The 24,806-nt window shown below is 36.2% G+C and overlaps 2 protein-coding genes across 2 annotated transcripts; one reads left to right on the top strand and one right to left on the bottom strand.

The window, feature by feature from the left end:
• Positions 1-1,016: 1,016 nt before the first annotated feature.
• Positions 1,017-11,665, bottom strand: nudt8 (nudix hydrolase 8). The gene is made up of 5 exons (XM_065281729.1): positions 11,558-11,665; positions 8,293-9,060; positions 8,040-8,172; positions 7,428-7,505; positions 1,017-1,763 (listed from the first exon to the last, which is right to left on the bottom strand). Exons 2-5 carry the CDS (start codon positions 9,057-9,059, stop codon positions 1,572-1,574), a joined length of 1,170 nt encoding a protein of 389 aa, XP_065137801.1. The 5' UTR covers position 9,060; positions 11,558-11,665; the 3' UTR covers positions 1,017-1,571.
• A 299-nt stretch (positions 11,666-11,964) lies between these two features.
• On the top strand, positions 11,965-23,992 carry ftr86 (finTRIM family, member 86). The gene is made up of 10 exons (XM_065281725.2): positions 11,965-12,048; positions 15,235-15,713; positions 16,803-16,898; positions 16,971-17,204; positions 19,119-19,263; positions 19,631-19,714; positions 22,309-22,407; positions 22,636-22,701; positions 22,851-23,053; positions 23,323-23,992. The coding sequence occupies exons 2-10, from the start codon at positions 15,237-15,239 to the stop codon at positions 23,656-23,658; spliced, it is 1,740 nt and encodes a 579-aa protein (XP_065137797.1). The 5' UTR covers positions 11,965-12,048; positions 15,235-15,236; the 3' UTR covers positions 23,659-23,992.
• Positions 23,993-24,806: the final 814 nt, after the last annotated feature.

The raw sequence follows: 24,806 nt of genomic DNA, 5'->3' as shown, positions 1-24,806 counted from the left end.
TCGGCAATGCATGACGTCACCCATTAAAAGTGAATGGGAAGCGTTAGCGCTGACGCCCCGTGTGAATACGCCGTTACTGCTCATTGGCTACAAGTGTTTTGGTACTCGGCCCGACCCGCTTTTCCAAAGTGTTTTTCAAAAATCATGCACCCCGCCTTTAATATATCCATTAGTATTTTTCTTATGATGTAATTCATTGGAAAGAGAAATCCAGAGGTTTTCAGCGTTTAAATCGGGATTGAAATAAATGTGTGCATGTGAATAAATGTAATGGTTATCGGGTAAATACATCGCCAAAGTGAAAAAAAATCACATGATCCTCAGACCTTCACTAAATCGATAAACTTTTGCTTTGAAAAAAGTTTTTTTATAGGTAAGCCAATTAAAATAATTTTTTTTTTTAATAGTTAAATGAATTTACCAAATTCTAATAGAGAAACGTTTTCTTTATTTGTCAATTTCTTCAGGCCTATTATTTAAATTTTCTCTTTTTTAAGATCTTCCAATGTCTATAACATTTGAATAATAAGTCCCTGTGTGGTCTGTGTTTAAAATTTAAAGGGACAGTTTACCTAAAAAGTAAAAAAGTACTGAAATTATGTTATCAAAATGTTTTGACAATCACAAAATACTCGTGATGCTCAGTTTATGTGTGTGTGTGTTTTATGACATTCCTACATCCCAAATAAAAAAAAATCAAGCATTGACAATAGTCAATTGCATTAAGGGCCCTGAATACCTTATCATCCATCTAAACAAAACTGCTCAATGTTTTTGCCGTCTACTGACCTTTCAAACATAAAACAGAGTTTTTAATTACCTTCGTTGATCCGTCCAAATGCAGATATTTTTAACAGTATTGTCCTGCGTGCGCAAAATATTTCGCTTTAAAGTACTGTTGTTGTGTACAGTATTTGTGCCTTCAGACGTATCTAATAATCAATCTTACATTTAACATCTGTGACTGAGCTGCTTACACATGCAAGAGATCACAAAGATTTAAACACACACAATAATAGAATGTAAACTAAGAAGCTGGCGTATTTTTTAATGTCTGGTTTATTATAAAGTTTCATTAAACCAGTGTATTCAAATTCACTTGTGCAAAAGGGGTGAAAATCCTCATGAAAACAGATTTTCTGATGTTAAGCATTTTCGAATGACTGCACAAACAAAACGATTTTAATCTAAAATGAACTCATTCATTTATTATATAATTTATTAATAGTGTTGTGCTAACAATAAGTTGAGTGGAGACATAGTCCATTGTAAGTGTATTTCTGTCTCTTTTTATGCTGAAATGCTACATAGGCTACTGTATTTGTATGCTGTCCATGTTTCTTTCTGGAGTGGTGGGAATATTTGAACTGTGTATGCCATAAGTAAACCGCATACTGTATGCTCTAAATAAATAAACACTTCACAGTTTCACAGACTTGATATCATGATCATAACAGCCAATGTAATTCTTTCTGAGGCAGTAGTCATGAAATGTAAAACTCGTAAATCTCACAAAGTGTCTGGGTTGTACTGTATTTCCGAAGGTGCTACCAGACCGAACTGTGGTCCAATTAATGCGTCGGGGGCACAATAAGTTTGAGCGTGTGATCCAGAGCCACTGCCGTAAGACCCCAGACTCGATATTTAGGACTGTGAAACACCGGGAGCGTGTAGCCATATCGCTCGCCTGTACGGAAATGTGTGTAGCCTCGGTTCTGCGGTCGACATAAATGCTCGAGTGTTAAGGTAAAAACCTCTTCCACCTATAAACACAAAAAAGTAAAGCATTAGCAAACCCTTATCAGACTGTACAGCTGAAAGAAAGCATCTTGAATTGGGGTTCACCACACTAAATGTTTTGAAAAGGACAAACCTAAACTGAAACAGACGTGCCACACACATCCTGAAAAGTAAAGCCAAAACATTTCTATCGCCCCCTTTGTGGCTGGCTTCAGTATAGGTCTAAATGGCCTAAGGCCATGTTTACATTAGAGCATTTGCGTTTTAAAATGGCATTTTAAAATGAAAACGATCCTCGTTTATACTGGCATTTTAAAAAGAATCTTCATCCACACTATACACCACCATAAACGCATGAAACATGACCAATCACGCAACTGGGCATGCGCATAAAAGTGTAAAATAACTTATTACTCTAATAATAGCTTACCTTTGCACGTTTATGCAGCCTAGGGGTGTGCGATATTGACAAAAAGTCATACATGGGTCCTTTGCTGGCAACTATAACAGACACTATTTTTGAACCTATAAAAATGTTTTTGGGAAAGTTTTATACTGTTCTATTTCCCCTCTACAACATATTAATATGATTAATAGGTTAATTTTGATTTTATAACTAAACAGAAAGGTCTTTATGATTTAAAAAGAAAGCATTCAAGTGAACAGTACTAAACAGTAGCGAACTTGAAGCAAAAATAAATTTCAGCAAATGCAAACTTCAATCAAGCATAGTAAGAGGTGAAGTATTGCTTTAGCCTACCAGAAATGCTTATTGCATTAATTTTTAAAAGTGAGCGAGGTCCATGCACTTCCTCCGCTAGCAACACACAAATAGCTAAAAGCGCAAGCGCCTAAACGAGCATTATATTAATGACGTTGAGTTTATTGTTTTTATTAATTTATATTCACAAAACTTATCAACAAATCATTGATTAAAATTAAGAGACAAATTATCTGAAACGAAATTCATTTTAAAGTAGCAAACAAAACTTACATTAAACTGGAAAATAATGTCTGACCCTGACCATTACAATTCTCCCTTCATATTGGCCTCTACAACGCCTATATGGCGTTTAAAATTACAGTCTATCTTTCGTAAGCTAACTATATTTAAACAAAACATAAACACTTATAATGTTCTAGCTCCCCCTACAACTTATTAATATGATTAATAGGTTAATTTTGATTTTATAACTAAACAGAAAGGTCTTTATGATTTAAAAAGAAAGCATTCAAGTGAACAGTACTAAACAGTAGCGAACGTGAAGCAAAAATAAATTTTAGCAAATGCAAACTTCAATCAAACATAGTAAGAAGTGAAGTATTGCTTTAGCCTACCAGAAATGCTTATTGCATTAATTTTTAAAAGTGTGCCAGGTCCGTGCACGTCCTCCGCTAGCAACACACAAATAGCTAAAAGCGCAAGCGCCTAAACGAGCATTATATATTAATGACGTTGAGTTTATTGTTTTTATTAATTTATATTCACAAAACTTATAAACAAAACATCGATTAAAATTAAGAGACAAATTATCTGAAACGAATTTCATTTTAAAGTAGCAAACAAAACTTACATTAAACTGGAAAATAATGTCTGACCCATTACAATTCTCCCTTCATATTGGCCTTTGCAACGCCTATATGGCGTTTAAAATTACAGTCTATCTTTCGTAAGCTAACTAAATTTAAACAAAACATAAACACATTAAACCCAACAATACTCAAACATTAATATAAAACAGACATTATCTATAAGGATACATGTTAAAATAATCCGATATAGCGTTTATAATAGCTGGTTGGTAGATGTTTTACTATTTTTGGCAAAACCTCCGTTGCAAACCAACATTTACATGAATAAAATAATTTTTACTTTGAAAATGATGCGCTGTCACGTTAACATCAGCTGTTCGTTTACATAAGACCCCGTCTACGTTCATTTACACTCAGAGCAACGTCTGAGTTCTCAAACTAAAACAGGGTCTTCACCGTTTGCGAACGAATCCGTTTATGAGGGTCGAAAACGGTGATGTAGTGTAGATGAAAGGCGTAAACGTAGCAAAAGTAACGCGTTTTAAAGCATAAACGCATTAATGTAAACATAGTCTAAGGCTCTTAGCATGCTCTTGACAGTCTTTTAAAACGGAAAACATGAAAGTGTTTGGTTGCTTTTAAATTCATCCCTGTTTGGAGCCATAGGAATGAATGGGGCTAAGCTAAATGCTAACACATTCACGAGGCGCTGTACAATGATGAAGTGCACGCATTGAAAGAAAAAAGACAGGGACATATTATTTTGTCCAAGTTATGTAAGAACATAAAAATATTGAAAAACAGTGGTGTTTTCCTTTAATGCATCACTGCAGGGTTAAGGCTACTGCTCATTTAATGCTTTATCACTTCACCTGCAATGTCTTTTCCAGACTTCAAGGGGTTGTGCACACCAAAACTTTTAAACGCGGCTGAAAACGCCTGGAGGATACCGATCGCCAGCTGTTTTTTCAGCCGAGCGCTTTTAGCTGTGATACTTGAGCTGTGAGCCGGTTGGTTATTTTGATACTTGTCCCGCCCCTCCTCCACTGTGATTAGACGGCCGTGTGAGAACTGACATTGACGAGCGGAGCTTTTCACCCAAAATTGAATCTCTTTCAAATCTAGACGCTCAGCGACGAGAGCGGAAAAAACGCAGAGCACCGGTTTTCAACGCGAAAAAAACGCTAGCTGCTGGCTTAGTTGAAAAACGCAATTTCCATTGGAATCAATTGAAAACATGCGCCGGCCACGGGCGTAAAAGCTTTGGTGTGCACGCCCCTATATGTAAAATATACATGAAAATGAATATGTATGAATTTCTGATTGTTTTGGCAATTCAGACAAATTTAATTTATTTATTATATGCGGTGATCTTTGGAAAATGAAATGGATATATCTGATAAACAGTAGCAGCTCCGTCTTTGTGAAGTGTTGTTAAAGGAATAGTCTACTCATTTTCAATATTAAAATATGTTATTACCTTAACTAAGAACTGTTGAATCATCCCTCTATCATCTGTGTGTGTGCACGTAAGCGCTGGAGCGCGCTGCGACGCTACGATAGCATTTAGCTTAGCCCCATTCATTCAATGGTACCAATCAGAGATAAAGTTAGAAGTGACCAAACACATCAACGTTTTTCCTATTTAAGACGAGTAGTTATACGAGCAAGTTTGGTGGTACAAAATAAAACGTAGCGCTTTTCTAAGCGGATTTAAAAGAGGAACTATATTTTATGGCGTAATAGCACTTTTGGGAGTACTTCGACTCGCCTGAAAAGTCCGCTCTCCTTCTCACTCTCATAATGGGAGAGGGAGGGTGTTACTGCGCCAAGTCGAAGTACTCCCAAAAGTGCTATTACGCCATAAAATATAGTTCCTCTTTTAAATCCGCTTAGAAAAGCGCTACGTTTTATTTTGTACCACCAAACTTGCTCGTATAACTACTCGTCTTAAATAGGAAAAACGTTGATGTGTTTGGTCACTTCTAACTTTATCTCTAAATGGTACCATTGAATGAATGGGGCTAAGCTAAATGCTGTCGTAGCGCGCTCCAGCGCTTACGTGCACACACACAGATGATAGAGGGATGATTCAACAGTTCTTAGTTAAGGTAATAACATATTTTAATATTGAAAATGAGTAGACTATTCCTTTAAATTAAGCTCGTAACTTTGCAGTCAGCAATAAAGCATCAAATCAGCTTACATTATTTGTAAAATAATGTTTAATTCAGATATTCTTGTTAGATTTGTCTGTTGTTTTTACTGGATAACCATGGAGCAGAGTTTTCTCTGCAGCCTTGGCATTATTGTAGAATGAAGAACAGGCTTTAACCGGAGCAGGAAGGCTAAATATGGTTGTCTTTCTTCACAAAAACATGTCAAACTAAATAAAGAAAATGTTCATATGCCGACTGTGCAGTCTGTTATGTAGCCATTGTTTTTTAATTCTCTCCGAATGTTTCTTTCTTTCCTTTTCTTTTCTTTTCAACATCATGCCAACTTCTAAGGATATATTAATGACGAGAAAGTGTAATTAAATACAAGAAAACTAGAATTTTTTTTAAATTAATTTCCTCTAAAAATCTAAGAAATTTATTTGGATTCACTTGATTAAAAACCTTTTCAAAGTATCAACAAAATAAAAAAGGTTTCTCACAGGGACAGAAGTAATAAAATCTAGAACAGTGGTTTCCAACTTTTTTTAGGAGCAACCCTAATTAAAAAATATATTAACTATGCGACCCACACTGTACCCCCCCCCCCTCTTAGTAGCATAAAGCAGGGCGGGGCCGAAAGCCAGAGTGAGAGCCCGGTGAAACGTGCAGGCGCGCATCTGTACCTAATGAGCAGACCAGACACCAGACACAAATTCACGGACAGGCATTTAATTTTTTCAGGGGGCACAAATGAGATCAACCTCAATGCAATTCATAATATCATTAATTATGATAATGGACAAAAAACGAGGAAGAAGTTGACATACGCAACACAACGGAGGAGTCGTAAAGATTGGACCTAGCCTATACTGAAGCAGTCTAAAAACAGGTCGCAGGGCTCCACATCAACACTTGTCCGCTTATCAGGGACAAGTAATGTTAGATTAAAACGCCAATAACAATCACCAAAACACGATAATGATTCTGCATCCGTTAGTCTCAATGGCAACCGCAAAAGTGCATAATGTAATAACGCAAAGTTAAACAAATAAGCGCAGAAAACACAAAGTGAGCTAACAGTGGGTTAAACATACTGCGGTAAAAATGTGAAGTTTTTAATAACATGATACAGTTAAGCAGCTTCACATCACGGTTGAAAATTTACAGATTTCATATGACAGTTCATTAAACATGTTATTAATATTTAGTCACAAACAACGAAACACTATCGACAAACCAATCAAATACATTTAATATATATATTTTTTTTAAATCAGACCAAACACATTTTTATTTTTATTTAGGAGTTTTTATTTCCCCTTGCATCATTTAAAAAATGGCTGTGACCCCGCGCGCAATTTAATCTACTGTCTATGAATTTAATACAGTAAGCTGCGCACGCACATGGGTCATGTGACACAGTGGTGGAGTATTTTTTTTTTTCGTGTATTTAAAATATCTTTTTTACTGTGCTTTTATTCAAGTGTGTTGTAATTATTATAGTTTTTATAATAAAATTGAATAAATTATTTTAGTAACATTTTTTTTAAATCTTTCTGGCGACCCAGTTTTTAATTTCCGCCACCCACCAGAGGGTCGCGACCCAGGGTTTGAAAACCACTGATCTAGAAGGATATGTTTAACGGACAATGATTTCTGACAAGATGAGCATTTTGGAGGATTTTCTCCTGAGAGTAATAACTGATGTGTAATTTTTGAATGTCCTATTCTGCATCTTGTATAGATTACTTGATTCCAATGATTCTCAAAACAGAAATTGTATTTTCCTAACCACTTGGTGTTTTCGAGTCTGTTTACATGAAGATAGCATACTTTAGCGTACTTTTTCAAGTCCTTAAACTTCACTTGGGTTTGGGGTTAAGATATAATATTTGGTATAATATAATTTCTGTAAGATCAAACAGTACTGAACTCGTACTAAAGATCTGACTTGAAACACCAGGGATTTGACTCAGATTACTAGACTGCACGTACCTCACTTGGATTGGGTTTAAATGACAGCGCCTCCAGTGCTCCAAGATTGGCTATTACAGGCGCAATCATCATTCCAGACTGCAAATGTACAAAAACAAGTCAATAAAGACACACCGAGTTAATTTGACTTCAAAAAGTTGAACAGGTATTTATAAATGAAGAGTTTCATTGCAAAACGAGATAACTCAGTTTTTAACATTTTTCAGAAATCTCATTTTTTGGATGTGCATTCCAATTAATATCAATTCAACTGCAGTTGGTTTGTTTTGATTTAAACCTTCATAACTCAAAAAATACAGCTAAGTAGCACCATAAAACAAAATAATAACAGTTATCTCGTTTTGCAACGAAACTCTTCAAATATTATCTGAAATAAAATGCTTGTTTCTCAACATGAAGAAAAAGCACAATGTGTCTTTAAAAAACAAAATGGATTTCAATATGGGATAATAGCTTTTGTTTAGTGTGCTTTCATGTGTGTATGTTAAAAAAAAACACAATGTATACGTTTTGACAAGGATGTTCAAGTGTACAAACTAGGCTGATTGTGTATTTTAAAAAATTTTCGATATGCGCAACAGCATGTATGTTGTGTAAAAGATGCTCTCTGACCGCATCGCGCAGCGGTTTAAGAACGCCCCAGACTTTATCTTCTGTGATGTGCATTCCCAGCTCCTCACAAGCTTCTCGAAGAGCCGTATCTACAACAGTGTGGTCTGAAGAGTCTTTCTTGCCTCCTGCAAAACTAACAATATAAAAAAAAATTTAACACTGTAAATAAAACTTGTAAAAAAATACTGCATGCAGAGCTAACACAAAAGATTCAAACATTACTATTAGAATTTATCTTTACTTATGGACATACCTGACATCACCTTTGTGTCTACCCTTCAGCATCGCAGATCTGAGTGTAAAGAGAAAGGCAGGCTGCCCGCTCACAACACACAGAGAAACTAATACCGCCGCCCAGCTCATCTCTACCCGCTCATACAGAGCAATGTTAGGTAACAGAGACCGTCTGCAGCGCGCCTCATTTCCTGGAGACAAACACACATCCAAAACAGCCCGCTGCTGTGCATCTGTCTGCTGACCACGGGTCTGGACTGCAAAATGTCCAAACGACAACACTGGGCTTTTGTTAGATAACCACCCAAAGTTGCTTTTGCTTTGTGTTTTATGTCTTGAGATATAGCAGCATGTTTGGTTTGTGACGACACGTACAGGCAGCAGGCATTTGCTCCGGTCAAGAGCAGACAGGGAAGGTGCTAACAGAGATTTATACAAAAGCAGAAAAGTCTTTGGGTTGTTTGCTCTTTTAACAAAACTAAAATTGATATCAGGTAATAGAAAATGAGTGGGAACGCATGTCCATATTGGTTTCTGTAGATGTGCACACCTGGAAACAACAGAGGATTTACTGGAAACTGTAGAAAGTTTACGATTGGATGTAGGAGAGGTTTTAAAACAAGCGTCTCTTTGTGGACCACACCACTGAATGCCATTGAATCGCATGCAACTTCTTCTCAATGAAGAGACTGTTGGTTCATGAATGACGTCTCTCAGTGTGAGCAACAACAATCTGTGAATCCTGGGCAGATTTACAGAATTCTTCATTTGAGGAAATCCAAACATCCTGTGAAAAACAGTCAGAGATTAACAGTAAACCTCATTTATCTTTAGTCTAAATAAACCATCAATGGCGATATACGAATAAGCAACATTCTAAATATTGTGGCAATAATTTATTTGATGTGTGCCTTATATAAGTTTACTAGACATAAACACAATCTTTGTTTACAGTGCTTCCTTCTTTCACAAGTATGAGAACATTAAAGGGCACGTAATATGCCAAATCTACTTTTACAAGTTGTTTGGACTTACTGTAAATGTGTGTTGCCAGTGTGTAAACACACCAACCGTTCAATGAAAAAATTACCCCGCTCCCCATTAAACCAAAGCAGTCTCAATAGACATGCTGCTTTAATTCTCTTGTTAATGTGACAGACTAGTTAATTTGACCCAAAAGCTTTTTAAATGTGTTTGTTAGCAGGGTGTCACGATTCTGCAAATCCTCAATTCGATTACATTTTTTATTCTAAGGTCACGATTCGATTCTCGATTTTTACCTTCTTTTTTTTTGACATTTTTAGACTAGACTTTTATGAAATATAATATCTGACCTTAAACCCGGAGATGTCATGCCATGTTAGTTGTGCTGCCAGTGTAAAAATATGGTACACGCACATACCTGATAAAACATAACTTCCTGTCAGATGAACTTTTCTGTCAGTACTTTGCACCTTGTCATTTAAACGCGAGCGGTAGTAATGACGAGTTTATATGGACGCGAACAAATATTATGGTGGAGTCCGCTGCTTGTGTTGTTAGGAAACATGCTGCACAGAGTTTTGTACGTGTATATGTTAGCGCTTTCTCAAAATTTTCAGCGCAATTGATAAAAATAAGATCGCGCAACTTTCACAATTTTGCAAAATGAAACTGCGGAGATCAGCTGTTTTAGTTTTATCAATGAAAGGCTAAAAATAGTGTGTACAACGTGTGTTCACGCCAGAAGTCAGAAAACACGTAAAACATTGTGTTCAGTACCTCAGATTAGATAAATAGGCGGAGAGAAGGCGGTCGCGTGTGGCTGTTCGAACACATTCCTCCACACGTGCGTTTACACTACAAAAGCTTTACAAGCCGACCGGACGTGACATGGGGGCGCGTCAGCATCGACGATTCCATTTTTTTTACACGAGGTTGTGACTGAATTTCGAGTCTAAATCGTGACACGGCACCCTTAATTTATATTGAAGTGTTGTGTTTACATGATGTAAAGTGTAATCGCAATATTGCCCAAATCCCACTATAACCGAATTATGAGGGTGCCTGTAAATGTGGTCACTTTGGCTGCGTCCGAAAATGCCTACTTCCATACTATATAGTAGGCGAAGAGCAGTAGGCTAGGCGAGTAGTATGTACGAATTCATATTATTCAAAAAACAGTAGGTGAAAAGTACTTGAATGACCTACTACTTCAGGCAAAGATCCTGAAGTGTTTATTCGATGAACACTTTGCTATCCAGGGAGCCCCCAGGAGAGGAGTTATTCAAAAAAAGAGGAAGAGGGAGGGGCTTCCTTTTATTTAAAAATGTCCAAAAGTGGTAAAGCAACTCTATTCAAATGCAAGTACATATATTAAACAGCTGTCCCTTGTGATTAAATTGCGTTTGTTTAACATCATTCCAGTTAACAACTAACTTGTTGTTATGACGACGTGATGTATTAACATAGCGAATGTAGTATGTCTGAGTTCATTCATACTATATAGAACGTACAGTTTTAACGGTGGATGAGTACTTTATCTTATTCAGTACCTACTGTCGCAGTATGCAATTTCGGACACAGCCTGAGTCTTTTGGTAAGGGAGTTAGTAGCTGTAGCTCATTTGCATATAAGGGTCACAAAAACAGCAAGTTTTTGTTTTCATCCAAATAGGGTTATTTTTGGACATTCTATAAAAAATGATTTGTGTGGTAATTTGAGTTAAAACTTTACAGACACAATCTCTGCACACCTAAGACTTATATTACATCTTGTAAAAGTGGGCATAATGTGTCCTTTAAAACTGAAATGATCTCTATTATAATCAACTGAATCTATTATATTCAGATTTATGCTTATATTACACACATGGATGTAATACTAATTTCTCTTGATTTATCTTTTCTTGTAAACAGGTCCAGGGTTAGATGTCAAACTTTCACTCGAGAAACTATTGAAAGTCTCTGGAATACAACTTCACAACTTACCCATTCCACCTTAAATATGTGAAACCTGCGAACGTACAGCTAACATTGATATTAGTTTAGATAATAATTTAAACAGCACCACGATCGATTATAACAGACTCTATAATGAGATTTTAGTGTAGGAAGTTATTAACTGACACGAAAAGCAAAGCCGCTACACGATATTAACAGATGACATTCACAAACTTCTCCTTGATCCTCTGTTTAGACATCAGTGAACATCAAACACATATATGAACATACATCTGACTTAATGCGAATGTAAATGACGGTGAAATAATTCACAACAAACGCGAAACGCAGTTAGTTTCTTACCTTCACACAAAAATCAACAAAATAGAGGTTTGACAACGAGTGACGTCAACAGAAGCCGCTTCTTCTTCCTGGTATGTGTGTGCGTGAACAATGAACAGGCGTGTGCTGCCACCTGCTGGACTCTTACAAATCAACAGTTTGCTCAATGGAACAAACTGAAATCTGTAAAAAAAAAATATCTTACGTGTACAACGAAAACCACCAAACAATGTCCAGTCGGACCAGCATCATAGAATGACTGTATTCCACAGTTTGACTGTACTTATCTCTTTGCGTTAAAGAGAGATTTGAGAGATTCAGGACAATATTGATTCATTTTGATTCAGTTGGTTCGACCGATTCATTCACTAAAAGGATCCGATTTACTGAAAAGAACCGATTCACGAGGGTAATTGGTTGACCAAACTGAAATGTTACATACATTCTTTGAGAAATTAGTCTTAGTTCGTATAGTCTTACACAGTTAAACGGTTTCACAGGGGTGCTTACTGGTGAGTATAATGATATATCATATTTGATCACATTTCACCACTAATTTACAAACCGCTTTCAAACTTAACGTTATGCCTGATTGATCATCCGAACTGATCTTGAAACATTATGCCGTGTTGTGAACTCAAAATTGTAAACTTAAACTTTTTTGTCTCCAGTCATTTATGAAAAACGTGAGTTAATTTAGAATAACAGACAAGAGTCTTAACTTAAGCAGTTTGGTTTACATACACATTGACCAATCAGAAAAATTTTGCAATTTAAAGGGGTCATATTATGAGATTTTTTAATAAGATGTAAAATAAGTCTTTGGTGTCCCCAGAGTGCGTATGTGAAATTTTAGCTCAAAATACCCCACAGATAATGTATTATAACATGTTCAAATTGCCACTTTGTAGGTGTAAGCAAAAAAGTGCCGTTTTTGGGTGTGTCCTTAAAAATGCAAATGAGCTGATGGATTGCAAAAACTGATCGCCATAATAGTCTCTCTCTCTCTCTCTCTCTCTCTCTCTCTCTCTCTCTCTCTCTCTCTCTCTCTCTCTCTCTCTCTCTCTCTCTCTCTCTCTCTCTCTCTCTCTCTCTCTCTCTCTCTCTCTCTCTCTCTCTCTGCACTAAATGGCGGTGCCGTGGTTGGATAGTGCAGATTTAGGGGTAGTATTATTGTAATTGGACTCGCTACCTGACATTGTCCTTAATGATTACTGACATGGAGCATTTAGACGGGATTAAAATCACAGAGAAAATCCAATAAAAATGTCTTTGCCTCACCTCCCTATGTAAAACTAATCCCTTTAGTGTGTATGTTGTTGTTTTGTTTAGGCATAAAACACTTTTCAAAAACTACAACAAATTGCTTGTGGGGACCACAATGTGCTTCTGTATGTTGTGACATCACAGTTTCACCCAAAGTATACTTCTCACAAAAAGTTAGGGATATTCGACTTTCAGGAACAAATGTAAAAAAAAAAAATACAAAAGTTCATGCTACAGTGATTTTATATCATGAAAGAAGGGCATTTGAGTAGAAATGTCAAATTAAGTTTACATGTAAAGGTTATAGTGTATTTTAGGTGCATTGTTAAATTTCACCCAAAGTCGAAATCCATAACTTTTTGTGAGTAGTAGAGCTGCAACTAACGACTATTTCTTCTGTCGACTAATCTAGCGATTATTTTTTCGATTAGTCGACTACTCTAACGACTATTTTTTATTATTAATACAGTGTTCTTTTTTTTGATTATCTATTTAATCTGTTGGATAATCTGTTTTTCTACTCTGTCTGATCTGACAGTCATTGTTTGTTTTATTGTATTTTAACACAACTGAATGCTATTTTCACATATTATCTGTTCTGTTGTCAGACATATAGGGGCGGTTTCCCAGACAGGGATTAGATTAGTCCTAGACTAAAATAAATATAAGAGCTGTCCAAACTGAAAACATCTTGCACTGACATATCTTAAAATCCATCAGTGCCCTTAGTTTGGCCTCAAAATGCACACAAGTAATGTTTTTAGTAAGGCATGTTTGTTTAAACTAATTATATTTCTTAATTAAACAAAGGTCTAGTCCTGGCATAAGCTAATCTCTGTCCAGGAAACCACCCCAAAGACTATTGAAATAGTGACTAAACATGACCCAATAACCTTGTGTTTAATCCAACCAGCTGTTATTTTAACTACTGAGTTACTAAAATCTTGATTTATAAACGCGACATCGCAAACAATTCGGCGCAAATTAAAAAATTGCCATTACACAGAGTTACTACAGATGGCATGCGCGGGCATAGGAGAGAGAGAGCTCGCGCACAAGCACATAGAGAACCAGTGTGTGTGCTAACCTTTCATGATAAACTGGAATCAGTCGTCTTCTATGCCAGTAACATCTGACGTTTACGTGAAAATGCAAGTACACAGAGGAATCCGCATGGAAAACACAGCCAACTTTTAATTCTTTCACTCAGTGACATGTATGAGAGGCGCTGTCTAGGGGCTTCACGCAGAGAAAGAGAGAGAGCGCGCGTGCACGAGAGGCACCACCGAGCGCTCACAACAATAAATGAAGCCGTTTTAAATGAAAATAAAAATGTAAATGTTGCGGCCATTGTTGGTTTTGTGGCGCACACAAACAAATCAATGTATGGATAACACTGCCAGGAGCAGAAGCCGCCATTAGGCGAAATGAACGTAAACAGCGACGCGTCGACGCATTTTACGCATGTCGACGTATTTTCATAGTCGACGTAATCGATGACGTCGACGCGTCGTTGCAGCACTAGTGAGTAGTGTATATAAAAATAAAAGGATACATTTTACTAGAAAAAAATAAAAGGATGAGAGTGTAGTTCAACCTTCTGCCAGAGACACGTTTTAATGTAGTCCTAAGCACATGTGTAAACGCTCTACCCCCTACTTTGCATACGGGGAGGGGAACAGAAGATTTCTTAGCATTTAAAGATACACACACAAAAACTGTTTGTTTTCATCGCAGCCACAAATGGCCTTGTTCAACAATACATCATATAATGAAAGATGATCTGTGGTGTATTTTGAGCTGAAACTTTACAGACAAATTATGGGGATACCAGAGACTACTTTTATATTACTGAAAACACCCAGGTTAGCGGCCCTTTATATGATGTTTGATCAACAATGCAAAAAATTTACAAATCAGAATATTAATGTGTGGAAATAAGTAACGTCATGACTCTTTTGAAATTGCTGAGATTCTTGTCCCTGTAGCTCATCAGGTGGAAATATTTTACGTACGGTACGTACATAGGAATGACACTTAACCGTTGACATTCCTCTAACCAAATTGATCTATGACAGCACAAAAAAACAATTGTCCATATTTTTCATAAATAAAACTTTACTCTGCATTTGTTTTGATTTGACACACTACCTGTTTAAATCAGTGAATATGAAGTGTCACGACATAAAGACCAATGTGTTAATGATGCAAATGTATTGAAGTCTCTTACCCGCCAGACAGGTCCGTCTACCTTCCTTTAATTTTTCTGTACTTGTGTCATTCTGGTCATGAAAAGCTTTGGGGTTTTCCTCACATATGTCATCTACAACCGTCCAAACAACCTGCAATACCAGTTTAGTTTAGCCACACCTGTTTTAGGTTTAAAGGTAATGTGACTGATACTACCAAGTCATCTTTCTATCTTTCTCCAGAAATGGCTACCTGGGCTCCAGATACATTTGCTTGCCCGGTATGTTTGGAAACGCTGCAAGATCCTGCAACCCTTCCCTGTGGTCACACCTACTGTCTTCTCTGTATCCAGAAGCATTGGGATCAGACAGCAACTAAGGGCTTTTTTGAATGTCCTCAGTGTCGACAGAAGTTTAACCCAAGACCCGTTCTTGCCAGAAGCAACATACTTATGGAGGCTATGGAGAAACTGAAATTGGGTGGGCATAGCGGCCCTGACTCTTTACATCAATCGGCTGATATGGCTTCTGTAGCTCCTGCTTCCCGAGCTGGCCTGTATCCTGATCTGCCATCCGACTCACCACGACTGTGTCCTCTGCATCATCAGGTGTTGGATCTGTACTGCTGCAATGATAAAGAAGATATTTGTGAGGAGTGTAGCCTTCTTGGACACAAAGGTCATCAGGTGGTCCGTGCTGATGAAGACAGAAAAATGATTCCGGTACGTCGATGTATTTTAAAGGATTAGTACATTTTCTTTAAAAAAAATCCAGATAATTTACTCACCACCATGTCATCCAAAATGTTGATGTCTTTCTTTGTTCAGTCGAGAAGAAATTATGTTTTTTGAGGAAAACATTTCAGGATCTTTCTCATTTTAATGGACTTTAATGGACCCCAACACGTAACAGTTTAAAATTGCAGTTTCAAAGGACTCTAAATGATCCCAAACGACGCATGAGGGTCTTATCTAGCGAAACGATTGTCATTTTTGCAAGAAAAAAAAGCACTTTTAAACAACAACTTCTCGTCTATCTCCGGTCATGTGATGCGCCAGCGCGATCTCACGTAATTGCGTAATGCTGTGGAAAGGTCACGTGTTACATACAGTATGTGAAACGCACATTTGCGGACCATTTTAAACAATAAACTGACTCAAAGACATTAATTAGTATCATTCAACATAGTATCATTCAACAACATACAACATACGTGACCTCTTGACGTGATGACATATTGCATGAGGTCGCGCTGGCGCGTCACATGACCGGAGATAGACGAGAAGTTGTGGTTTAAAAATAACATTTTTCTTTTTCTTTGGATAATGCGGGTGAGTAAATTATCTGGATTTTTTTTTGTTGAGAAAATGGACTAATCCTTTAACACCATTGGGTGTCTGACTATAACAAAGCTTGTAAAAGCTAAGTCTGGGTCATCTCTTACTTCAGAATAAGAAAAAAAACCCTGTCGTTCGACTTCTAATTTTAATCTTAAAAGCAGCCCTAAACAGTCTAAAAAGCTTTATTATTGTCATTTTTGGTATAGAAAAATTATATTTCTTAATATAATTCTTACATTTGAGTTTCTAGTATGTTAAACTTAACTATTTACCATGCACACATTGGATATACTTTATATTTTTTACTATACTCTATTTACTCTTCTACTATTCTATGTTTGCTCTTGGATAAGAAATAGCTTGTAGTGTAAATCCCTTTTGGATAAAGAATAAACTAAAGGACAATGTAAATATGCCAAAAATTTAAACAGATTCACTATTGAACATGAAAATGTCTTTGTGTTTATACAGCAAGAGTTGATGGAGATGAACGCTCAGGTACAGAAGAGCATTGCTGACAGAGAGAGAATCATTCAGAGTCTTCCTCAAGTTTCTCAGGCCCACAAGGTAAGATAATTATTCAACTTTAACAGAGGACACCCATGTGTGAGTGTATTTACTGACTTTCCTCACTTGTAGAGCTCAATGCAGAAGTTGATGATGGACAGTCAGGGGTTCTTCATCGATGTCTTGAAGAGCATTGAGCTCAGCCGCTCTCAGGTGCTTGAGCTTCTTCAAGCTCATGAGAATTCATCTTGTGGTCGCATTGAGGCCCAAACTTACAGACTACAGCAGGAGATCGGCCATCTAAAGAAAAAACAAGAAGAGCTGCAGAAACTAGATGCCGTTCAGGATCCTGCGAGTTTCTTGAACGTAAGTGTCGTGTTTGTTTTTGGATCTAACAATTATTGCTGCTTACATGGCTAGATTTATCTACCTTATTATCGAAGGCGGAAGTAAGTGATACAACGTTTTTACCTTTATTGTACGAGACTTCCATTTTAATAGCCGGCCGGTAGAAAACAATGTCATGGGAGCACCCACAAAACATGATTAAAAATACCTATCTTTTTCAATGCGTGCACTGTACAGCGCGTCGTGAATGTGTTAGCATTTAGCCTAGCCCCATTCATTCCTATAGTACCAAACAGGGAAGCCACCGAACACTTCCGTGTTTTCCCTATTTAAAGACAATAGGAGTTATACCAGTAAGTATGGTTCCACAAATTAAAACTTTTTTTTGGTATCATAGGAATGAATGGGGCTAGGCTAAATGCTAACACATTCACAACGCGCTGTACAGTGCACGCACTGAAAAAAGATAGGTCTGTATTAATACGTTTAGGTTGAGGTAATAACATAGTTTAATATGGCAAAAGGGTAGACTATTCCTTCAAGATGCTTTTTCTCGATGAGCAAAATGACCTAAGAAAATAAGTCTAGTTTTTAGACAAAAAATATACAATTTAAGTGAATTTGTGCCTAAAACAAGCAAAAATATCTGCACATTTTTTGTCTAAAAACTAGACTTATTTTAAAGTCATTTAGCTCATTAAGTAAATTCATCTTGATTTAAGATTTTTTAGATATTTCTACTGAAAACAAGACTAAAATACTAAGTAAGAAAGTCATTTTTGCAGTGCATAAAAAGATATATTCAATTATTTAGTGTTTTTAATCGAGGATGATGGGTCTTTGATGCACAACTATAAAAGCACAGAGGCATACCAGTTTTATGAAAAAATAATCAAATCGCTTCTTACGCACTAGAAATTAGGAAATTATTTGCTTTTTTATTCAAAACATAATAAAAGTATGCATAAACTTAAATTAACAAAATTAAGAACTGTTATAAACATTAACTAATAAGCAGTGTATGATGTATATATTCTGTACTATAATCACATCTATATAATAATGTACAATAATGTATAGTAGCAGAATAAGTAAGCCAACTAAATCAGCATATTCTTTATCAGCATAATATTAGTTGTTTTTGAATGATTTACAGTTTCTATGAAAGGTTTTACTGGATAATTGTGTGGATACAGATCATGGGTGCACATGCGCCACATACACATTCAGCTCTTGTGTGTGGATTATGGGCAAAACAAATGTTTTGTAGAGATTTTGTGCATTTGTACCAGCTATTATTATACCCCTAACTGCAAAAGTTATGCCAGTCTTCCTGGATTTCATAGTAAACATTAAATAGCCAGTCAAAACGGCACACTCGTATCACTATACGACAACCATTACCTGTAGTGGCTCACCGGAAGTCTTAAAGGTGACATAGAATGATTGAACGGGGTATTTATCCTTGTTCTGTGATGTGACATGTAGACAAAAAAGTGTTTTTTTGGGTCTGTAATGCCTTAGAAGCTTCCTAAAAACCTCTCTCAGGTAGCTCTATTAGGGTGGGGGATTTTAAACAAGTGATTTTGGCTCCCCCTACTGGCTTAACTTGTAATCTCATTACTGATTGGCTGACTTTGCTGCCACTCAAAAAATGTGAAGTGGAGGGGCAGTTAGATGCCTGTGATGTCATAAGCATCAGTTTTTCAGATTGGGCCGTTTTCTGGCTGACATTTCTAAAAGAGGAATTTCTATGAGACTGAGATGTTTAGCATGTTTAGCACTTTTTGTATGTTCGTAAATGCGGGAAGACTACCATTATTCAACAAAGACAAGGTAAAAATGGTTTTTCATTCTCTGTCCCCTTTAAACAAAAAAAAGGTGGATAGAAATGATTTTGATTTTTATAATGATTCACACTTGTACTTTCAGCCGTCATTCATGGGTGTGGATCCTGTCATGATGGAGATGTGTAGTCCAGAGTTGGTGATATCAGGGGTTAGTTCAGCTTTAGAGGCTTACAGACAGGGACTTGATAATATCACCAAATCCACCTTGGCCAGTATCTTTAAAGTTGGTAAGTAAAAAAGTAAAAGCATGTTGTTGTTTTTTTTTAAGCTACAGTCTCTTTCAGCAGTAGTTTTTATTCTTTGAAGGTAATATTAATGTTTTAAAAAAACAGAAAACTCTCCCCACATGTGTGCCTGTGTATAAGGAATAGTTCATCTAAATGTGGAAGTTGTCATTTATTCTCATGTTCATCTGAACATGTATAAACTCCTTCCATTACAAATTTTGCAAACTTTAACTTTATTGTCTATAGCCATAGATGCTGGAATGGTGTGATGAAGAAAAAAAGAAAGAAAGGAAAACTGCAGAAAAGATGATGTAGCGATCTAAAGATAAATGATGATGTCTGTTGACAATCCTATTTGATATTCTAGTGAACGATGCAGCTGCTATGGCACCAATAACAAATGATGGAGGCATCATCACCAGCAACTCACATCTGCCCTCACAAAAAACAGGTAGGCACTCAGTGTGGTCTTACTCTACTACCCAGATTTGTGACTCTGCCTCTAAAAAAATGATGAAGTTACATATTTTGGTAATTCACTGTTTTTTTTTGGACATAAAATCATTCTTTATAAAGTAAAATTTCACTTTGATATTGCTGCATTACCAACTTGGGTGTGCATTATTTTATAGCAATTCAACAGCCTGTCATCAGTTATTCCTGTTCATATATGCCACGGCAAAGCTGAGATTCTCCTTTTTCAGTCATGTATGACACATTTATGGGATAAGTCTTGTAAAACAGGTTTATTTATTATGATGCGCATGTCCAAAAAGCTTAAAAACATTGAAATGAATGTACAGTACTACAAGCCCTTGAATGTAGCAACAATAACCGAATGTCAATTCACTAGAATGCATTTGTTTATTAGTAAGATGATATATCAGCTGAAAATATCAGTGATATATAAATTAATAAATATATAAAAAATATTTTATAGGAAATTTGAGATTACAAGAAAGTACTAATGTAGAGTCTCAAGGTTAGATCCACTGATCTATATAAATACCGTATTTTCCGGACTATAAGTTTCGTTTTTTTTTTCATATTTTGGCTGGTGCTTCGTCATATTCTCAGGAGTGCCTTGTATGTCTGTATGAATTAATTTTGACATTTATGAGGCAAGAGAGACCATTACCAACAACAAACTAACAAAAAAATATTTTTTTAAATAAAGAAAAATAAAAATGAGAGAAAAATTTCACAGAAGCATGATGGCAACAGTCAAAGTCTTTCAGTATTTTGTGCCAAAATGCAGCAGACACACTCACATTTTCTTTTAATCCCTTATCCTATCCAGTTAAAACATAAACATTGCTATTAACATCAGAAGTAACAATTACTTTATGAACACACATCCTAAAAATTAATCTTGTGTGACTGATACGCAAGGTAAAAATTATTAGTCCTTTTTTGTTCAACTTTTAATAAAGTTTTGATTAACTTTAAAGGTGACATAGAATGATTGAACGGGGTATTAATCCTTGTTCTGTGATGTGAGATGTAGACAAAAAAAAATTTGTTTGCGTCTGTAATGCCTTAGAAGCTTCCTAAAAACCTCTCTCAGATAGCTCTATTAGGGTGGGTTATTTTAAACAAGTGGTTTTGCACCTATTTGGCTCCCCCTACTGGCTTAACTTGCAATCTCATTACTGATTGGCTGACTTTGCTGCCACTCAAAAAATGTAGCCAATTATTTTAAAGTGGAGAGGCAGTTAGATGCCTGTGATGTCATAAGCATCAGTTTTTCAGATTGGGCAGTTTTCTGGCTGACATTTCTAAGGGGGCGTGTACACCAAAACTTTTACGCCCACGGCCGGCGCATGTTTTCAATTGTTTCCAATGGAAGCTTGGCGTTTTTCAAATAAGCCAGCAGCTAGCGGGTTTTTCCCGTGCTGAAAACCGGCGCCCGGCAGTTTTTCCGCGCTCGGGGCTGAGCACCGAGAGTTAAAAAATTTTCAACTTTGAATGAAAAGCTCCGCTCATCAATGTCAGTTTTCACGCGGCCATCCAATCACAGTGGAGGAGGGGCGGGAAAAGTAGCACAGCAACCAATCGTCTCACAGCTTACGTATCAGAGCTACCAAAGCGCTTAGCTGAAGAAAGCTGTCACTCAGCTGATAAACAGCTGGCGTTCGGCGTTGTCAAGGCGTTTTCAGACGTGTTTAAAAGTTTTGGTGTATACAACTCCTTAAAGAGGAATTTCTATGAGACTGAGATGTTTAGCATGTCTAGACTTTTTGTATGTTCGTGAATGCGGGTAGACTACCATTATTCAACAAAGACAAGGTAAAAATGGTTTTTCATTCTCTGTGCCCTTTAATTACTTGAATCCTAAACTATTGATTGATTACTACTTAGGAAATTATTAAGTATAAATAAATTCGTTGCACTGGAATGAGCTTGTTGACAGGGATTTACGATTTAACCAAAAAAAATAAATAATTACGACTGCCACTAGGGGGTGAACTCTGACAGTCGCACCCGAATGTAGTGTACAATGGATAGGCGGTTTAGCCTATATATCTTTAAAATATTAAAAATAAACATAAAGTGCAGTTTTGGTCATTAGGGAAGACTGGCTATATGTTGTGAATACTTAAAATGTAATAATTTATGAAAGTTAAAAAGTTATAAACAAAAGAAGTTTAAGAGCTCTGCATTTGTTATATACAAAAATACATGTGTTGACTATTTACACTTGCACTTTTTGTGCAATGTTCATAGTTGAACTATTAACATTTGGCTCTTGCAATGTTAAACTGCAATTGCTTTTAAAATCTTAAAAAAGAAAATATAAGTTTTAGTCATTAAAAGGCAAAGTTTGGCTGGCATCATATTTACAATTTTAAAATCTGGCCCTTGAAGAAGATTAGTTGAAGGCCCCTGATTTACAGAAATAAACACAAATTAGGTGTTTTTGTCATTTTTCTGATCATGAGTAATTTTGATGCTGCAAATCTCATTAGATTATGAGACTTCAGCCGGGTTTTCACAGGCAAGGTCACATTTTTACTTTTACATCTGATTTCTTTTCATCTATAGAAATAAAGGCAGACTCTACAAAACCGAAAGTCAAACCTTCTTCTTCTCAACCTTCACAAGAACATCACAAGAACCAGAGCTGTGCCTCTGCAAATCCAGGTCAGTTATTTTGTGTTGGGTTAAGATTAGGTTAATGGCTAATAAACAAGAAACAACATAAATGCTGCTTATAATTTTTTTAAATCACTACCCTGCTTAGAAAAATATTCACATATAATTTTAAATATATTTCCAAAAATGGCCAAAGTAACTAGAAGAGAGGCACCTTTTACTGTAATAAACAGTATACAGGGAAATAACATGTTAAGAGTTTGTTTATCTCTACAGTGGATGGATCAGCTGCCTGTTGTCTGTCTAAACCAGCACCTAAAGCCAGAGAAGAGATGCTTAAATGTGAGCTTGTCCTTTATACAGTACTGTACCTGCCAGACAGTGCTTTTCTACTTTTGTATTTCATGATAGTGAAGTTTTTTTTTTTAGAACTTTTTTTAAATTTCTTTTGTTTTGTTGTTGTTTGTTTGATGGTGTGTTTTTATTTTCAGTCCGCATTGAGCCTACATTTGATCAAAACAGTGCCTTCCGTCACATTCGTTTGTCTAATGCAAATCGCAAGGCAACCCTCTGCGCAGAGAACCAGAATTATCCGGAGACCCCCGAGCGCTTCAAGTACTGGAGACAGGTCATGTGTGTGGAGACCCTGGCTGGAAGCCCTTACTATTGGGAGATGGAGTGGACAGGACAGAGGGTACAGAAACGTTTATGTTTATTTAACGTTAAACAAACTTTTGCCAGTAAATAACATACATTTTAATGGCAACCAGCTGCTAGTAATACTGTAATTTCTACCAAATTTTTTCCACTGTACCTTTATATTACACTTACAAACACATTTCTTTCCACCTGGTTGAATATTCCATCTCAGAGTTTTTTCTGAAGGCACTGATTTCTGTGTCAGATTAATTTTGTTCGCTAAACTTCATAAGAGTTACAAACCAATCCATTTGCTTTCTTCAGGTGACTATTGGTGTGGCGTACAGAGACATGGAGCGTTCTGCAGCCGATGACAGTGCCAGACTGGGCCACAATACGAAGTCCTGGAGTCTGTACTGGTCTGGAAAAGCTTTCTCATTGTGGCATGCTGGGAAGGAGACTGCACTGGAAAGTCCAAAAGCCCGACGCATTGGGATTTACCTGGACCAGCAGGAAGGTGTACTGGCTTTCTACAGAGTGTCCCATAAACAAGCCCAGGAGATATGTTGTGTTCATACACATTTCGATGGACCTCTTCTTCCCAGTTTTCGCTTCTGGTCTGGAGTCGGATCCTCCATCACCCTCTGTGAGCTGGAATAATGATATCTAAATGAAGATCTCTGGAGAACATCTGCATATGTCTGATGAAATGATGGGGAATATAAATATAGAGATATATGAATAAGTGTCAGTTTATGTTGAAGTGTATACATAGCTACATTTAATAATGTTAGAGAAACATAGCTGTCTGTCCATTTCTGTCTGCCACAATACTTAACTTCTATGAAACTGTAAAATAAAATGCAAGTATAAAGCACATACACTTTTGTGAATTATACATGTGGTCTTTCTTAAGCCAGTAAAATTTACTTTATAAAAATATTTACCTAGTGCAAATATGCTGCCAAAAGCCTTTCTTATTTGATATTTTTACATTATTTTCAATTATTTTAAAATATATATAAAACAAGCAAAACAATTAAGTAATTGTTTGGAAAAAAAGTTAAGATTGGTTGGTTTTTGCACAAATTCACTTAAATTGTATATTGTTTGTCTAAAAAACACTTATTTTTAGGTCATTTTGTTCATGAAGAAAATGGATCTTGATTTAAGATTTTTTAGATATTTTTATTTGAAACAAGACAAAAATACTAAGTAAAAATGTCAGTTTTTGCAGTGTACACACACACAGTGGATGGATCTTTGTACCAAATTAGTTCAAACTGCATTATCAAAGTAAAAAAATATTTAAATAATAAAGCATGTATTGCACCAGAATATTACAATCCATCTACATCCAAGGCATGACCTGAGATAATATTGAGTTAAATATAGGCTATTGAGAAAATTTAATCATTTATAAAGTACAATATTTAAGAAACCCTAACACCTTTTTGTTATTAAATTATGAAAACGATCAAAAAGGTGTTTGTTTAAAGTCTGTTTTAGTATTTGTTTTTGCTTGTTATCCTAAATATAAAGAGACATAAAAATTCTCTCAATTAATAGCATGTGATTCAGCTTATCTGTTATTAACCTCTGACCTGCCCCAACCCTTTTTGAGTGAGGGGTGGGGGTGAAAAGGTTATGTACACCTTCAACTTAATATAACCTTTTGGTCTAAAAGCCTAATCTTGGTCTTGTTTTAAAGAAGACACTTTGAAATTCACAAAATAAAAAACATTTTTACATTTACTTTAATAAATAAAAATAATGCAGTAAAGTATATATTTTATACATAAAATTAT

Source organism: Paramisgurnus dabryanus, chromosome 8 (genome assembly GCF_030506205.2).
Source record: "Paramisgurnus dabryanus chromosome 8, PD_genome_1.1, whole genome shotgun sequence".
Classification (NCBI taxonomy): Eukaryota; Metazoa; Chordata; class Actinopteri; order Cypriniformes; family Cobitidae; genus Paramisgurnus; species Paramisgurnus dabryanus.
This window is presented reverse-complemented; position numbering and strand designations above follow the sequence as displayed.